This window comes from Sminthopsis crassicaudata, chromosome 3 (assembly GCF_048593235.1).
Source record: "Sminthopsis crassicaudata isolate SCR6 chromosome 3, ASM4859323v1, whole genome shotgun sequence".
NCBI classification, from domain to species: domain Eukaryota; kingdom Metazoa; phylum Chordata; class Mammalia; order Dasyuromorphia; family Dasyuridae; genus Sminthopsis; species Sminthopsis crassicaudata.
In genome coordinates, this window is record NC_133619.1 from 151,027,555 (window position 1) to 151,046,666 (window position 19,112).

Here is a 19,112-nt window from a genome sequence, read left to right on the forward strand (position 1 = left end):
GTTGGCTTACTAATGCTGGATTCATACTAGAAAAAACCAAATATATGAAGAATGCATATGTCCCAGCTTATGAAGTATATTTAGATAAGCAACCCAGTGAGTGAACTATAAACACATATATATATGTGTGTGTGTGTGTGTGTGTATAAATATAAATAGAGAAAGAAAGAGAAAGAGAGAGAGAGAGAAAGAGAGAGAGAGAGAGAAAGAGAGAGAGAGAGAGAGAGAAAGAGAGAGAGAGAGAGAGAGAGAGAGAGAGAGAGAGAGAGAGAGAGAGAGAGAGAGCATATATATACTGCAAGTGGGCAGTGAGCTACAGGCCCCAAATTGAAAACAAGAGTGGACTAAATTGTGCTTAGAAACTACATAAACTTAACTTATGCTCTGTTATAATGTTCCTCATAAACTATATTTGAGTATAAAGATTCCTTTCCACTACCATTTGCCTTTGGAACAACTGGGAGACCACAATGTCTATGCAAGGATAGTTTATGATTTTGGTAGACAGGATGAAATATGCCCTAAGTATGGTCCAGCATCTGCTACTTTATATATCACGGGTCACAAGTGCAGATAAACGTATCCATGGCAACCTGCCTGACCTAGTGAGGGTCGGAACGGTGAGATTAATGACATACCATTACAGGAGCAACCACAGTGAAGAGAACAGCTTTGACTACTGTAAGTATGTTCAAACTTCAAAACTTACAGACAAAACAGAATGTAAATTTTTATTCCATGTCCAAGAAAAAGTTAGGAGGTAATATGTGGGAAATCCCAACACTTTTTCTTTCTATGATTAATCAGAGATTTCTTTAAGCCTCCTAGAGTCCTTTATTTTTAGACTTTGTCTCCCAAGAGTCATGCTGTAGGTACCTTACAAGAAGAAAAGGAATTGATTCAGAGAACTTGCTAAATGTTAAACAAGCCTTAAAGAATGAAGACTCATCATTCTTCACTTCTCTTTAATATTAACTTGTATGAGAAATCTAACAATACAATGGATAAATTATCATGAAAGTCAGAATTTTGATAAAAATTGGGATACTAAACAAAAGATATAGATTCTCAGACAGTGTGGTGTGTACAGAAATATTTAATGAGGTAAAAATGTTCATGGATTGTTTTAGTTTATTTGTTTTTGTATATAGGTGGTTCAGGTGAAAAACCTTTCCAGGACCAATGTATGCACACAGCTGTTTTCCGTGAACTGGATCCTTGAATCACCCAGGTAAGACAATAATGCCAGATTTTGGTTTAATTCTTCTTTCAACACCTTCATTGAAACTGATAAGCTTTTTTTTCTCACGTATATTGCAAAATTTCCTATGCCTTACCCTCAAAATATAAATAGTTGGAAGTTGTTAAAGCAAAATTAAGCTTCTTGTCAAGGAAGACTAACACTTAAAGCTACCTTGAAGTGGAATGGAATGCCTTAGAAGCTAATGCCTTTCTTGTTGGATCATCAAGCAAAGGCTGCGTAACCATTTGTCAGGTGTTCTGTAGAGAAAATTCTTTTTCAGGAATGAATTGAATAAGATGGATTCTGAGGCATACCTTCAAAGTCTGAAAGTTTGTCATTTTATCATTCAGAAGATCCTCAAAACCATCTAAATTTTCTGATCAGACCCTCTACATAAACCTAAGAAAAAATATTTTAAAAGCAGCTTGTTGGTCAAATGCCTCAATTTCCTCAAATGCCCCCAAAATATTCTCTTTGAATTCATCAGTGTTATTAGAAATTACTCTTAATTCTAGTTCTTAATTATCAGCATTGCAAAGGACATAAAAAGCATTTTCGTAGCAATCAGATAAGAGGGAAAACACTTTTTACTTTATAGATGAAAAATCAGAACTACAAAGTGATCAAATGTCTTATCACTCCCAATACTAAATTATATCGCTTATCATCCCAACAGTAATTGGTACTTAATAAATGTTTGTTGAATCAGGAGGTCAGTCTATGTTAGGAATATACATATATACATGTATATGTATTCTGTCCTAGAATATATGTGTAACCCTGGGCTAATGTCTGGAACTTGGTTTCTTCATCTCTAAAACAGGAAGATAATACGTATTTCCCCAAAGTGATCATGTGAAGAACAAATAGATAATATATGTAAATATTATCTATTATTATCACATATTTTATAGCTTATAAAAGCCAATATAAGAATCCTCTTCATTGTACAACTATGATTGAGAAATAGAGAAATTAAGTCCCATAGCATGAACTCTTAAATAACTTTAAAACAATATTCTTGTATGTTTCTTTTATAAAATGTTACTTTTTAAATTGTTGACATAAAGATCTAATTTCTTAACCAATAAATTAAAGAGATATTACATGTGGTATTAGAGATAGCATGTTGATTGATAATCTTATCACCTTAGGAAGCTAAAGAAAAATAAAAATAAAATTTCATTCAATGGAGGAAGGTGGGGGAGGTAGATCTGTAGATTCATCATCATACGAATCTCCTGATGAGAAATTTCTACCAGTCAAATCTGTACCTTTTCTAAAACTTAAAGTGTTAGAGAGTTGTCTGGGAACACTGAAGTTAAGGGGGTTGCCCAAGATCAACACAGTATATGTGTCAGAAACAGGATGTGAATCCAGGTTGTTTGGACTCCAAGACCAACTTGCTATTATCTATCCAATGATTCTATGATTCCTCTTAGATAATTTATTTTAAGCAGAATAGGCCCTTCTTTCCTCAGATCAGACAAAGTTATAATTCCCAATCTCTTCCCACCCCTCATATATCCAATTAATTAATTGGACATCTATTGAGCTCTTACAGGACCTAGAGCTGGATGGAAACTCCAAAAGGTTTGATTTGCTGATTTTGCCAAGAAGTTAAATGACTTGTTTCAAAGTGATATTCATGACGAAATTTGGACTTGGGTCTCTTCACCCTAGAGATAACTGCTCTTTTCAACTCTTATCACACAGCTTTCTATTTGATGTTATATCTAAAATCATGTCATTAACATGTTACAAAGCAGTCTTAGTGCAGTTATTATATTATCCCATATATTTCCATATACTTTCACAAATGTATATTATTTTCCCTTAAGTAGTATTCAGAATTTCTTAAGCCCCTGTTGTATACATAACTCTTTTAGGTAAGAGATTTAATATTTAAATAGTCCATGTACTGATAGTTTACCAGTGTTCCTTAAACTTTTTAAATAGGGGGCCAGTTCACTGTCCCTCAGACTATTGGAAGGCTGGACTATAGTTAAAAACAAAAACTCACACTCTGTCTCTGCCCCTCAGCCCATTTGCCATAATCTGGCGGCCGCATAAATGTCCTCAGCAGGCCGCATTTGGCCTGGGGGCCAGAGTTTGAGAACCCCTGGTTTACACTCTCTAAAGACACACACACATATATATAACTAAAGACATATATATATATATATATATAAAATTATAATATTCAATAATATAAATACAATATAGTTGCCAAAGTGTGAGGTAAGAGAAATATGATAAAATTTTTTTTTGTAAAAAATTTGATAAAATTGCTCCTATGTGATTTTGCATACATCATTTATGTTGTCTAGAAGGTAGTTTTTTCAACTATAAAATAGAGAGGTTGGAATAGATGACTTATATAAGGTCCTCTCCATCTCTAACTCTTAAGATCCTTAATGGGGAAGGGAACAGAACAAAAATTAAATAAAACCAAAAGTAATCAGACACACACATACACACATACATACATATATAATATTCATAAGCTAAAATGAAAAAGTATTTTGCATATTCAGTATAGATAAGACCTCTTAAGTGATCATTTTAATTCAATGGTAGCATAATTTGTGAGAGTTAAATGTAGATTGCTGAACAGGTAATTTAATATTTTCTTAGTCAATAGATCTTACTGCTTTGGTTAAAAAACAAACTAAAATTTAAAAATACCAAAAGCTGTCTTAATGCATTTTTTTCCCCTAATTTGTCTTCTTTCATACCAATGTTCTTCTAACTGAATGAGGAAAAGTTCAACTTCATCATTGGTGCATTGTCTGAATTGTAAAAAAACAACTCTGGATTCAGAAATGCAAAGATAGTAAATCTAAAGTTTTATTTGAAACTACACTAGAGACTTAATACTACTGGATCACTACTCTCTGGCTTCATTAATACTAATATATAAACTCTGAAAGAGACACTGGGTGGGTGGAATTAAAGAGGATGACTTTTTTGGAGTCTTCACTTTTTATGGACCCATAATATATTTGTAACACCAACTACAGGAAATAGTGTAGGAAGGCTTGATGTCACAATAATACTTTATGCCTCCATAAGAGAGGGAAATTTTGTGTGTCATTATATCTACACAGTAACCTGGTTGCTGCTATAATCTCTGACTAAATGAAGAGGAAAAACATGATGAGTGAGTCATCTCTAAATCTTTAAAAATAATTTTGGCTCAGGAATGACTAGAACAAGTAGGCTCATAATTCTATTATCTATATATTCGGAATAATCTTAAATACATAAAAAAGAGCACAAAGATTCAATAATTCATCACTGTATCTGCTTTCTTGTGGTTCTCTAGGAAAAATTTTCCAAATCTGAACTCTGTTTAATATAGTTATTTTTATTTCAGATGAAGCCACAAACCAAAGGCTTAAAAATCTATTACATTTAAATTAAAATACAAATAACGTCAACATTAGAATTCAATAATAAAAAGATATTCATATATCATTCTTCAACCTGCTCCATCTTTACCAGCTATATTTAATCAATAAGAGTTTATTTGACATGGTCAAACCTATCTTCTTCTAAAGGTCAACAAATCTGTCTATGTCATACCAGGAGGAGGAGGGAATTCCTAAGCAAGGAACTCAGCTCAGGAAGTACAGTACCATGTCTCCAATCCCCTGAAATTCAAGTCAAAACTGGAAACATAAGGATAAACTGCCATAAGGTAAAGAATTCCAAACTTCATAAGATTATCACTGTAAAAAATGTATATGCTAAATTTAGATTAACAGCAAAACAATCTTTATATGTATAGTGCTCCATGTTTTTTTTTTCCTCAGAACCAGTCTACAAAAACAGTACCATAATGGTCCTATAGCTTAAAAAAAAAAAATCTGTTTTCTGTCCTATAGCTTTAAAATCCGTTTATCTTCTTTCATCATTTGTACAAGTTTGGCATATCATTACTACTCACAAGAAAACTCATGTACAGAACTAGACTTTGTCGAATTTGGAGACTTGATCTGAAAATATTTAATCAATATGCCCATAGAACAGAGTTCTAAAATGACCATCCACAGATATGGAGTTAATATGGTATATCTATGAGTCATGTTATATCTTATATTGCATTAGAGAGTAAATCAATTTATTAAAATAATTTAATCCTTATATTAAATTTTAGGGCACATATTTCTTCCTCTTGTTAGAATACTCTTTGATTCTCCCATTCAGAACTTTATCTCAGGTTGCATTTTTTTTTCAAGTTGCAAAAGTGTAAGTAGCAAATTACTTTATTTCCAACAAAAAATTGAGGACAATTGAGGTTGTCACAGAAGAAATTAGTATCTAAAAAGTCTCAGACACGAATGTTTAAAGTAATCCAAAACATCATTTGTAATCAAACTCTTCTCATTCCAAATCATAGAGGGGTGATTTTCTTTTATTTGAATTTACATAGATATTAGCATCATGTTTAATATTAGAAAGTAAGTCAATTGGGTTTCAAGTATTCATATATACATGTAATATACAAAGATATTCATGTCTATGTGATACATATAACAAATTTTATTAGTTGATTCAAGAATCCAATTAATGCTTATTATAAATTATCTGCACAGTTACAAATAAAAATGTTCATAATAGTAAATCCTATTTTCCCATTGACTCTATAAAATCTGAGATGCATTTCCATGGGGAAATATTTAACAAATTGAGAGTTTTGGTGGGATAGAGGTGGGATATTAGCTAATCCCATGGCATTTTAAATAAACTATAAAATATTTCTACCTGTGTAACTGGACATATAAACACATAGTAACATATTTATATGTGTTTTATACACAGTGCATATACATATATGCTCATAATACTGTGTAATTATCCCACTTCTGTTATACCCATTGAAAGAGGATATTCTGGACTTCCTGACATCTCTCCACTGTCAGTCACACCTCTGTCTCATTAGACCTGCCATTAGTTAAAGAAATATGATTTTTCTACCATGCTTGGAGATCTCATTCTTTCATATTTACTATCTAAGAAATTTCCTACTGATGTGAATCAAATATTTACCAAATAGGGTTAGTTTGTGATTTCACAGTTTACCAGTAGGTGACACCACCTAATATGAAAATTGATTTAAAAAAAAATATTGATGAAAACAAGCCCTTTATATAAATTAAAAACCCTTTTTATTCTGTTTTTGAGATCTCTAAATCGTTGTACCAAATTAGGAAAAAGGAATTTTTATTCATAACATATCAAATTTATTGGTCAATATTCATGGTCATAAACAAATATTTGAAATTCATATGCAAGTGAACCTAAATGCTGATACTCAACTATCAGTTTCTATTTCAAAAACTAATGTCCTACTGATGTTAGAATGCAACACAGTCACAAATTACTTGGGCAAGCTTTCTAAGCAGCTCACTTTATTTCGAGGTTAACTTAGTTTCTCACTGGCCAAATTTCACTACATGATTATCAAGTTTTAGAAAATGTAAAAGTTAATTTTAGAGTGCAGAATCCTCCTAAGATCACTCACTCTACCTACTCTCACAAAAAAGAAAGGATGACATGAACTATCAATAAAGGAGAAATTATAAACTACCCACCTCGGGACAAAAACTAATGAGACACACACATAGGGCCTTGAATAAGGTTCCACTCTAGAATGGCTATATAGATTTTTTAAAAAAAGAAATATCCCATTTTCAGAATTTGATTTAAAATATACTTTTCTTGAAATTTGAGGTGCCCCCCAAATCCGGGCTAGTAGAGAGTGTCAAACGGACAATTTAAATCTTACTATGGGTTGGGTCTTTTTTTCCCTCTCTATAATTAGATTACAAAGCTTTCCGAAGGGTAGTGAAAAAAATTGAAATATTTAATATTTCCATAGAATCAGCTATACGCTTACTTTAAAGTGATTGCAGAAAGGAAAGAGCCACTAGGTCTTGAAGGGCCATCCATGGAGTCAAGGACACTAGATTTCACTAATACAAGTTGTATTACTATGGAAATCACTAAACCACTCCATGCCCCGCCAGATAGCTATAAAACCAACTGATTGAAGAGTTATCTAATTTCACTAGTGAAGAGGATTTCGACACCGAGATTTCCCATGGCATTGAATCAAAGGTCTATTCCAGAAAAAAAAAAAGGATGATGAATTAAGCAAAGGGAGCTCTCCAACTTCGATCTTTCCCAAGATTCATCCTTTCACCTAATTTTCCATTTCAAGGCATTTTATCTTCCTAATTATAAGGAGTCAGCAGCTTTTAGCTGCCTCACATTCTCAGTATTAGCCCTTAAAATGAATCCTCTTCCATTTGGGATTACTCTACAATTATATTCCCCTCCCCCATTGAATGACTATTGGATTGTTCCAGTTCCTCGAGAGCAGGCCCTACCCCTCCCATGTAGTCCCGTAGTAAGGATGGCTCTCCATAAACGTAGACTGAATTACTCGATCCCATTCCTTTTTGATGGGAATTTGTTTTAAAGCAACCCCGACTTTTTTCATTAACTTGCCTTCTATGAAGGCAGAAAAGGTGTTTTGTTTTTTTCTCCCTTGCATCCAAGTACTGGAATAGAAATGGGGACTCTGGCTCTAGGTCCCTCATAATTATTATTCTACGTCTTTCTGCCAGTTTTCTCTAGTGTTCTTCAGAAGTATATTACCCCTTCTGCCCCCAGCAGAGTAGACTCCCAGAAATTAACGAATAACTGGCCAAGCCGGGACGCAACTAGCGCGCCAGTGCATGTAGATTCATTTCACCCTAGAGGAAGGGTGGCAGTTCTTCAGCTCTCCAGGGACCCCGTGGTTGCCATATCCTGAGGCCCCTCGATTAAAAGGTGTAGGGGAGAGTCCCCGAGTATACCAGGAGTAGACAGATCAGAGACGGTTCTAAGAAGCTACGGGGAGAATCGCGCAGCTTCTGGGGCGGATCCAGGCTGGGGGAATCGGGAGGGAGGGACTAGCGTGCAACGTGGTTACATTTGGGCGGAGAGAGAAGAGGAAACGCAGGAGGGAGGGGCTGTGTAGAGCCTTCTAGGGCCTGGCCTGGCCGGGAGTCCGTGACTCACTCCTGGGTCTGGAGAGCCTGAGTCACGCTAGCATTGGGGGGGACCTCCGGAGGGGAGAACTAGGGGCGTGGTTCGGAGGAGGGGGCACGTCGAGGGCTACGTCCCATCCCGCTACGGTCCTCAGGCCTGGGAGTCCTGGGCCCGGTGGAAGCGGGGTAGGAGGGAAGAAGGGATGAGCGGATGTCTCACGGCACTAAGGCTAGCTTTTTCCTGCGAGTCTCACGCTTGAGCCTGCTAGTGCCAGTACTGACCGAACTCCCCTCCCCGCTGCCCCAGCTTAGCCCAGAAGCACAAACCAAGGCAATACCCAGATCGAGAAGCTCTTCTTCCCACCTCCATCACTCCCCCTCCCAGCTCTAACCCCAATTCGGCCCCGCCCGCGCGGGCCGGTGACGCCATCGCAGGACGGTGGGTGTGCGCGGCCAATAGAAACGGGGCCGGCGGAGAAGGCCGCCTCGGCCTCAAGCCGCTGGGACCAATGAGAGGCTGACGGCGGTGTCCGCGGGAGGGAGGGACGGGGGTGAGAGGTCACGGAGCCCCGCCCCTCCTCCGCTTTCCCCCTTTGCCCCGCCTCTCCCGTGCCCCCAGCGGCCGCCGCGGCTGCTGCTGCTGCTGGTGGTGCTGCTGCTGGTACTGGTGCTGCTGGTGGTGCCGGCAGCTCGTGTCCCCTCCCCCTCCCCGCCCGCGAGCGCTCCCGCCTCACGGCTCCGTGTCTCTCTCCCCCTCCTCTCTCTCTCTCCCTCTCTCTCACGCTCAGCGCAATGGCGGCGGCAGCGGCGGCGGCGGCCGAGCAGCAACAGTTTTACCTGCTCCTGGGGAACCTGCTCAGCCCCGACAATGCGGTGCGGAAACAGGCAGAGGTAACTGAGTCTCTCCCCCTCCCCCCACCCGACCCTTATCTTCCGGGCTCCCCCAGGCCGATGGTCGGCCCTGTGGGCGGCCATCCTTCACTCCGGCCTGGGGGCCTCAAATCGGGTCTTCCCTTCACCTCACGTTTCCCTCACTGCCGCCATCCTCCTGTCCGGCCCTGACCCGGGCCCAGACAGGCTGGGTGGCGGAGCAGAGGCACCGGGCCGGCCCAGCCCACGTGGGAGCTGGAACCGACGCGGCAGCTGCTGTGGCCACCGAGGACTTACCATCCCGGCCCTCACTGCCCTTTCAGTCCGGGATGGGGCGGCCTAGGCTCCCCCTCCCCCCCGCCCTGTCCGGTCCGGTCCTGTCCGGCCTTGGCAGTTACCCCTTCCCCGCCCCCCACCCTTGTACGCGGGTGTTGTTATGCATGCATAGTCTTGGGGTCAGGGAGGAGAGCCCCGATACTGCCCATTGGAGATAGGGGTGGGGAGGTTGGACCCCGACCCGATTTGGATCATCCTCTTCCCCTCCCCTCTGCGCGGTTTGACCTTTCCCATGCCCCCATGCCCCTTTCCCGCTTTCTCCTAATAGGATTTCCCTCCCCGTCCACGCTTGTCTACACCTTTGTCCCCCTCCCCCACTATTCCTCCAAATCCCGTGCTGCTGCCTGTCCCATTTCTCTTCTTCCACTCTTTCTTTTCCACCTGGTACTTAATGTCCTTTTATCTATCATTCCGCACCTTATCCATCCCCCTTGCTGTCTTTCCTGCTGCTGTCACTGTTCCATTCTGACTCTTTAGCCCCATTTCCTAATTATTCCTCTCCTCCATTCTCTGAACTGAGGGGAGAAATAGGATGTTTGCTCCCTTTAGTATTCTCTTAAGACTCTGCCCTTTCTAAAAAAAAACTCCACAACCAAGCTTTCATATGTTATGTCTTTTTTTTTTTTTTTTTTTTTTTGGCAAATATTCTCCGACTCCAGGGAGCCATGTGCTCTCATTTTTGTGACACATGAGGGAAGTTAGGGGATTTTTTTCCTGTATTCTAGGGCCATTAGCACGTCTGAGAACAGAGAAAGTATAGCTTAGTCTTTAGAGTACTTGCTGCCTGTTTGATCCATAGCTTCATCAGGTTGGCTACCTGAAAAGGATGAAAGAAATTATCTTCAGTTTATATATATATAAATAATATATATATATATATATTTTTTTTTTTTAATCTTGGTTACCTACAAATGGACTTCCTTCTGGAAGCTGGGGAATGAAGAAAAGCTTTTCTGAATTGTGTTATTGTACTATGTGGCAGATATTATCACATAGCAAAGAATTTGTTTTGTTTCTGAGTTACCATGGCCAAAGAATTGTTTTATATATACCTATAACCAGGAAAGTGTATTTGCCATCTTGTCTCTTCCTTTCCCCCCTCCCTTTGAAGGATTTAGTCATCTTTAAAATCATAGTGATTTTTGAATAGGAATTATAACTGTATAGCTTCAGGATTTTTTTTTTTTCCTTTTAAATCATTTCAGTGCTTGAAATTTGGTTCTTGAGGAAAATATTTTAAAGAAAACTATTTCTTTTGCCATGAGGCTTTTTGGTAGTAGATTGTTTTTTCAAAACAAAATAAAACACTTTGTCTCAGCTAACTCTGAAGTAGAACTTTTTGTTTTTGCAAAGCAAAGAATGGTATTATAATTAGTAAGCTAGGTTAATTCTCATTCCTCCAGTTGCTTAAATCTCTATTGTCAAGCTTAGTGGGGAATCTCTCTCCCATTGAACTAAATACCAGTGTCTGTTTAGCATGAATTCCTATTGGTGGCTGTCTTTGGTCTTTTTTATCACTTTGTTTGTGAGTTCAGCACATTCTTTCAGAAGAAACAATTGAGGAAAAAGCAGTGTTCTCATTAGTTTTATAATGAAGACTTAGGCACTAATGTGTTGGTTCCCCCCACACACACACACACTTGTGACTATTGATTATCTCATTATTTATATCCATAAATTTTTTAACTGGCAAAATGGTTGAAGGTGATTTTATCACTTTATGAGAAGTCAATTATAAGTTATATGTTATATTACATATATAATATATAAGACTTAATTGGTAACCATAAACTAATATTACATAGCTGCCAACAACTGAATTTTAGTAATAGGAAAACTAAATTGCTAATGTTGCATTAAATTTGAACTTTTGGATTTAATCTATTCATCTTAATAAATCAAACAAGATAATGGGCTGTTGCTGTGGCTTAATGTGATAAAAGATTTTTATAAATTTTCTTTGAACTTGAAGAATTTGTATTTAGGGAAAGTCCATGTAATATATACTATCTAAATATAATAAACTTTGTTGACACATGAATGTCAAACTATTAAAGAAGGGAGCTTATTTTGTGTTCAGAGTTGTTAGAGTACAGTAAATGTCTTTCATTTTTATCAAATTGCAGATTGTATTTTGGAAATTTTGTTGTGAGATGTTACTTTTTATTGTGGATATTGTTTCTTTGTGTTCTCTGCATATACTATGTGAATCATTTTTATCAGTAGGCTTTAATGTTTTATCTTTGTATTTAAAAAAGGAAGACAGTATCATAAAATCCTTCTATATGAGTGAATTTTCTTTTAAGCAAAAGTTAGCTTCAGAATGACAAAAATTTATAAGAACCTTTTTCCACTTTCTTCCCAAAATGAATCTTTAGATGTTTGGGGGAGAAATAGAATATTCCCAATTTTTTAGAAACAGAAAAATTATGATGAAATAGTTATGAAAGAGAACAAATTGAAAACTGGGGTATTCATTAAAGAAAATGATTTATGTGTAAACCCATGACTAGAATTCTTAGTATAACTTAAAGTCAAAGTTTTTATTCTGAGTGGATTTTGTCCCTGTTCATTTTCTCCAGAAAGTTTTGTTCTCTTTGATCCTGGGAGAAGGAAAAAAAAAACTTCATTAATATCAATGGAAGTTGGATGAAAGGAAGAGAGAGACTAGCTCCCTAGCAATTTACTTAATAGTCTTAGGAGATGGAAGTAGGTTGGGTTTTTGTTTGTTTTTTTTTTCCCATTTTGCTACTCACTATTTTAAATACTACTTAATATAACATAACATCTCTTAGAAAAAAGAGAAAGATAAAAAGGCTTTCCTCTTAACAGTGACAGAATCAGATATGACCAAAATACTGGTGGATTTTCTTTGCCAACATTTATGTACTGACCTGGTAAATATCTCCACTAGTTTTTCTATTATTGAAAAAGTTATACTGAATGGCAACTTCAAACATGCATAACGATGATGTGTTTTATATACAACTACCTATGTACTTCTTTATAGTGTATAAATGACCCCTAATTCCAGAAGTCTCTGCCAGAGGAATGCAAACTCTAGAAGTTCCTCCTGGCACTGAAAGGATTCCAATAATAGGCTTATTCTATGTTTGTTGTCCAAAGACCAGCATGGCTAAGTTCGGAGACTCATCACAATTTGGCTGCAGGGCAATCTAAAAAAAGGACCATCTACTGAATTGTTCTAGAGGTCTGACTCTTCATAGTGATATAAATGGCACATTAAAGAAGAAGCTACAGGTTCTTGGATTATTGATCCACACAGGATTACCTGGTTCACAGATCTAGAGCTTGCAGGATGCAAGGGCAGGGGGTGGGGAGGGTGTCATCCAGTCAACCTAATTTTTAAAAGGAAACTCGTACCAGAGAAATGAAATGATTCACCCAAAGTGACCAAGATCCAGAAAATGGAAGCAAGTGAACTAAAGTGAGATCATTTAGATTCTCTCTTGATATTGTTACAGTTACTGTGCTTTCTTATTTTAATAACCATAATATGAATAGAAGGTAATAAGCAAATTTACCTTTTTGTGTTGCATGAGGAGAACCATATTAGAAGCCAAGAATACTTGGTTTCAAGTATTGCCTCTCCTACATATACTGGCTGTGTGACTCTGGGTAAGTCACTTAACCTCTAAGTATCCCAGAAATTCTCTTACCACAGGTTTACAGAAAAAATGTCTGCCTGAAATAGTAAAGGGAGTTTCCTTATCTGGGAATTTCCTGTCTACACCAATAAAATCATCAATATAGGTGATACCTCTTATTAATAATGGCTTGAAAATTTTAACTTTTTACTGTACTTGGAAAATTTGTTTACATGGAACTTTTTTTTTTAAGTCAGAAAAAAATGAATATGGGTAATTTTTTATTGAAGGCAAAGTGTTTCTTTTTCCCAAGTTGGTAAATCTTTAATTTTCCTGCTTCCTCAGCATCTAAGTTTAGATTAGATCATCTTTTGGGAACCCTGGAATGTAGTCTGCCTTTTTTTTTTTTTTAATCTAAGCTAAGTTATCCTTATAAGAAGTTAGAAGTTATCTATAGTCACAAATTTTCATTTCCAAACTATTCTTTTCTCAGAAACAAAATTCTAATCAGAGGTAATCATACTTGATTTGATAATTACTATGGTAGTCAAAGTAGAGAAGATATCATAAGCCAAAAAATTAGAAGAATTCTATTTTATAGTGGAAACCATACTCTAAGAAGACTATACTCCATTTACTGCAAATCTAGAAGACAATATAATTTGGTATTTTGCATTTTTTTTTAAAGGCTTATGCATGAATATAGGTATAAAATACTATGCAGATGTCCCCCATAGGGCCTAGAGACTGGTGAAAAAAGAGATTGAGTTTCTAGGAATTTCAAAATATGGTAGACTTTACTGACTAGCATTTTAACCCTAATCTTTGTAATTAAATTTGATTTATGGGTGATATCTTTGCCTATTATTAAAGATAAATGACAAAAAAGATTCTCCAAAACTTTCTGGATAAAGGATTTATAGACACTAAAAAATACCAATGTTGCATACCTAATAATACTGACTCAAATTCACATAGATCTTATTTTTTACCCCTGAATATTGTATCATGGTCAATTTTATAGAAGAGCAAACTAAGACTCAAATGTGAAGTGTCTGGCCCGAAGCCTCATTATTGCTAAGTTAAGAATTAAAAATTTGAACTAAAGTGTTCTGCCTCTTAAATTCAGTTAATGCATTTTCCATTTCATCCTGCTGTATCTCATCCCATTCTATCTCTGATGAGAGTTTGCATACTTTACATTATACTTTATGTTCATTGATATTGAGTATAAATTCCTAAAGAATCTTAAAAATTCACGAATGTCTAAAGATTCTGAGGACTTAACATCAATACTACTATGGCTGTTCAGATAAACCATATGATTTAAATGCACTGAATATTCAAATTTTATTTTTACCTTTAAATTTGAAATTATCTATACCTGACTTGTGTGATTTTGAGATGAAGAAACATCATTTACCAGCTTCTATAGAATTCTGTAGTCATTAGTATCATTTTGAATTTGTGAATCTATCATATTATCCAAAGAGCTTAAGTTTTTCAAAATTTCTGTAACCCCTGACATTTAGTAGTTTTCCTCCAACAAGCTACAATGTACCTTCAGTGAGAATATTTCTCATAAGGAAGAAAATAATCAGGTTCCTAAGTTGTGAGAAAAGAGGTACTGGACTAGGAGACAGATTTCTATTCTGGTAATAACAGCTTCACTTAGTAATATCCTGGGAAAGTCGCCTAAGTTTCCTAAACCTCAAAATGGAGATATACTTAATCTTGTTTCACTGGAATCTGGATCAAACCAGAGAATATATGTGCTTTCTAAACTTCTATTATAAATAATAATAATTATAACTTTATTAGAATGTCATCAGCCAAATAGCAAACTTTACCTTGGCCTAAAGTGTTTAGTCTTAAAGAGGCATATATTCATAGGACATATTAAATGTAATGCTTCCCTTCTATTAATGAATAAGTGGATTAATGGTAAGTGGATAGTAAAGTTAGGGGGGGAAATTTGACATCTTGAGAAAAAAAAGTGAAGTCACAATTTAAATATTGGTGTATCTTTGATGAACTCGTATTCATATCAGTTCTAAGTCTTCTGATTTTGAGGCATATTTTTTGAATAGTATATAATTACATGAAAAAAATTTTTATAGTTTATCTGGTGAAGATAAGGAATATGTAGCTCAGAAAATAATAAATTGTTTTGATGTTTCCTACCCTGATTTCTGATTCCATGTCATATATAGCTCTGTAGTGACCTTAAGTAATTTAAACCAATATTGGATAATCTTTGGTTTAGAGAATGCAGAAGAAATGATCATTCTATTGATGGCCTTGTTCTGGGGAAGAGATGAAGATGAGGCTTATCCTAAAAACGAGGAGGATGAACTAATAGGTCCCAACCTGTGGTGATCATCATGTAGTTATTATTGCAAAGGGTCTTAACATCCATATGTACACAGAAATAGATTTGTTGAAATATCACTTTGGTGATTATCAAATTTATCAAACACAGGGAAAAAGACAGAGGTTCTAAGTATTAATGCTTGTAAAGCCTACAAGCTCTAATACTTTTTTATGACCTTGAGGAAGTCAGTTTCCGCTATTTATAAAGGGCTAACTTATTCAGTGATTTCTAAGATCCCATCTAATTCTAAAGTTATAAGGCAGACATTTGTATGCTAAGTTATGTAGATGCTGTTGTAACTAATAAAATACTTAGTTACTGATTTTTAAAAACATTTTGTTTTAAATATATACTAGTATTATATATCCTCAAAAAATTTAAAAGTGAGGGACAGTTAGCTGATGCAGAGGAATAGAGCACCACCAGCCCTGAAGTCTGGAGGACTTGAGTTCAAATTTGCTCTCAGCCACTTAGCACTTCCTAGCTGCTGTTACTCAACCCCAATTGCCTCAGCAAAAAAAAAGTGCCCCCTTACTCTTGAAAGATTAGTAACAACTCAGTCAGGTCAGTGTTTTCTCATAAGGCTCCTCAGAACTCATCCTTGAAACATTGTTACAATCTATGTTTTTCATTCTCCTGTCCCAGAGAGAAAGAAAAAGAGGAGGGAAAGGAATTAGAAGTGGGAGTGAGAGACAGGAGGTGGACTAAAAAACTTTGGCTGCCAGGCTTGAAAAAGAATATGATGATAAGAAATAGGTAGGGGAGAGAGGCATGCAGGAAAAGTGATTAGGCAACACGGATTTTGGGGGGGGGAGGAGCGACAATGGGTGATTGAGTAAAATGACAGGGAGAAAATTAAACCACTAAAATCTCTGACATAGATTTCTGGGTATTGTGTCTCAAGTACAAATGTGTCACTTTTGACAAGTGCCTTTGATTCCTTCCTATCTTGGTGTTTTATATCATCCTTTTCTTAGTGCAGTCTTATATCCATGCTTTAAGCATTAACATATCTATTTCTATGTATTTTCTTGAGTCATTAGCCTCTTTTAGAGATCTCATCAATATCACCACCTCATCTTGTGAGTATCTTGACTGACTAAATCCTTAATGAGGTACTACTAGGGACCTCGAATACTAGGAAGGAAATGAGTTATGCCTAAGTAAATCCTAACTCTGTAACCAGTCTTCATTTTCTAGGCATATGTTTCAATGATAGTATTCTTTGTTTTGTAATTCTTTTAATCAACAGCATTTTCTCATTTCTAACCATATACTAGGCCTAAAGAATCTGGCTTCAGATATTTAACTAGCTGTCAACTGTGTTTGTCTCAATTTTCTCAACTTGCAAAATGGGATAATAGTAACTACTTCCCAGGGTGGTTTTGAACATCAAGTGATATATCTGTAAAGTACTTGGTACACAGAACTGGTATATAAAATAGATATTATATAAATGCTAGCTATTAGTATGTGAAGAAAAATTGAAAATAGCCCTTGCCCTCAAGAAAGGTACTATGGGGGGAAAGAATGACAGTATGTACAAAGAGAAACATATTCAAAATATTCACAAAATCTTAAAAGGTAATATAAGGGATGGTGTTAACAATTGGGGGGAGGAGACATAAATAACATTGTAGTTCCCAAATTTATGGCACAATTTGTACAATGTTATACAGATATAAGAGTTAGAATATGCTGTGAAGAGAATAAGTAGACCAGTGTGGCTGGGAAACAAAGTGTGAAGGGAAATGGCATGGTTGTAGTAAGCCTGGAAAGCTAGGCTGGAGTGAGATTATGGAAGTTTTTAAATGCAGAACAGAAGCTTGGTTTTTATCCTAGAGTCAAAAGAGAGCCACTTGCTTTCTTTATAAGGGGAGTTGCGTGGCCAAATTTGTGCTGTAAGAATATCATCAGCAATTCTGTGGGGGACTTAAAAAGATTGCAAGATTAATTAGGAGGTTATTATAGTCAAGGCAACATAGATGATGAATAGGAACCACTATGTTGGCTATGTGAATAGAGAAAATTTTGGAGGATGTGTAGAATCAAGACTTGTCAAATGATTGAATAGAGAGGAGTAAGAGATAATGAAAAAGTGAAGAGTGGGATGGTTTAGGAGAGATAATTTTTATATTAAATCTTAATTTTTTTTTCCTCTTAGGAAACCTATGAGAATATCCCTGGACAATCTAAGATCACATTCCTCTTGCAAGCCATCAGAAATACAACTGCTGCTGAGGAGGTATTAAAGCATCTGAAAATTCCTTCATTCTCTAAAATAATTAAATTGTACTATAGGAGTAGTAGAAAGCTTATTTATAGTAAGAGCTTATATACAGATTATATAGAGAATCTACCCTAAAAGAATATAGTTCAATCCCCTCATTGTATAATCTGAGAAAACTGAAATATAGAAGGATTATAATCCTGGGACAGTTCTTAGAAATCTGGTCCAGCCTCTCAGTTTACAAATGAAGAAACTAAGATCCAGGATATGACTATTTGCCCCCAGGTAAGTTGTAGTCAGAACTTCTTCTCTTTGAAATCCATCTTCTCTTTGAAAATCCACTGAGAATCACACACTATTTATCCTATTCAATATATGACTGAATAATTGATTAAATCTTGCCTGTGTCCATGTTGATAAACCATCAAAAGGTAAGTTTTTGTTTGTTTCTAGTTACAAAGCAAACATTAATATTGATAATTTTTCAAACTTTCCATTTTGAAAGATACATTCACAAATCAGAAAAACCTAACAATATTTCAAAAAAATAAAATCACTACTTTCAGACTTTTGTATGTGAAAACAGAGTCCAAGAACCTAGGATTGTATCTCATCTCCCTTAATCTTGCTTTCTATTTTTTTTTTAATAAGTTGAGTTTTTAAGATTACAAGCCAATTTGAAGGAATGTACTTTTTAAAAAATACTGTATTTGAGACTTTATAAGGAAAGTTATCTAAAAACAAAATCTTTAGTTATGAAAACATAGAATTTCAGTGTTTACTAGGAAAAAATTATCAAAATTAATGGATTAAAGAATTTTTAAACTAGATTTTGAAAGTATACTAAAATAGTGATCTTTTTACTTAAAACTTAATATATTGAAATATTTTTTTAAATGCTACGATTTCTTGTTAAAGGACAAATGGAAATAAAGATGACATCTCAAATGATTTTAAATTTGTCTGTGTGTCCATCCAGTCCTGTCCTCCCCCTCGCCCCTTGCAGTTAGCATTAAATGACTTGTCCAGGGTCACACAGCCAGGAAGTGTTAAGTGTCTGAGGCCAAATTTGAACTCAGGTCCTCCTGACTTCAGGGCTGGTTCTCTATCCACTGCCACCACCTAGCAATCCCTTGTCTCAGTTTAATGCTCCAAAAGGTACTTGGTAGATACATTAAAGGCTAACATTTCTTGTGTGGGATAGGTAAAAATGAATTTTATTATATGACTTGAAAGGAAATTAATGTAATGGATAGAGAGGTTGCTTGAGAGTATGGAAGACGACCTGGGTTAAGGTTGACCTCTGACTCTATCCCTGAGCAAGCTACATGTTGCAAAGCAGCTGCTGATCTGTAGCATTAGTTTTCTTCACTGGGAACTTCATGCACTTATGGGATCAGCTTGGTTT

At 36.2% G+C, this 19,112-nt stretch overlaps 1 protein-coding gene across 7 annotated transcripts in view; it reads left to right on the forward strand.

The window, feature by feature from the left end:
* IPO5 (importin 5) overlaps positions 1–19,112 on the forward strand; it is a 110,898-nt gene that overhangs the window by 52,655 nt on the left and 39,131 nt on the right. The window contains exons 1-5 of one of the 7 annotated variants that reach the window (XM_074299393.1): positions 600–681; positions 1,152–1,231; positions 4,807–4,946; positions 9,075–9,177; positions 17,639–17,719. In XM_074299393.1, coding sequence (XP_074155494.1) covers positions 9,079–9,177; positions 17,639–17,719 — 180 coding nt within the window. In that variant the 5' untranslated portion in view covers positions 600–681; positions 1,152–1,231; positions 4,807–4,946; positions 9,075–9,078. Of the gene's footprint in view, positions 1–599; positions 761–1,151; positions 1,232–4,358; positions 4,407–4,806; positions 4,947–9,074; positions 9,178–17,638; positions 17,720–19,112 lie in introns of those variants that run through there. The other 6 variants (XM_074299392.1, XM_074299397.1, XM_074299394.1 and 3 more) reach the window with 6 other exon arrangements.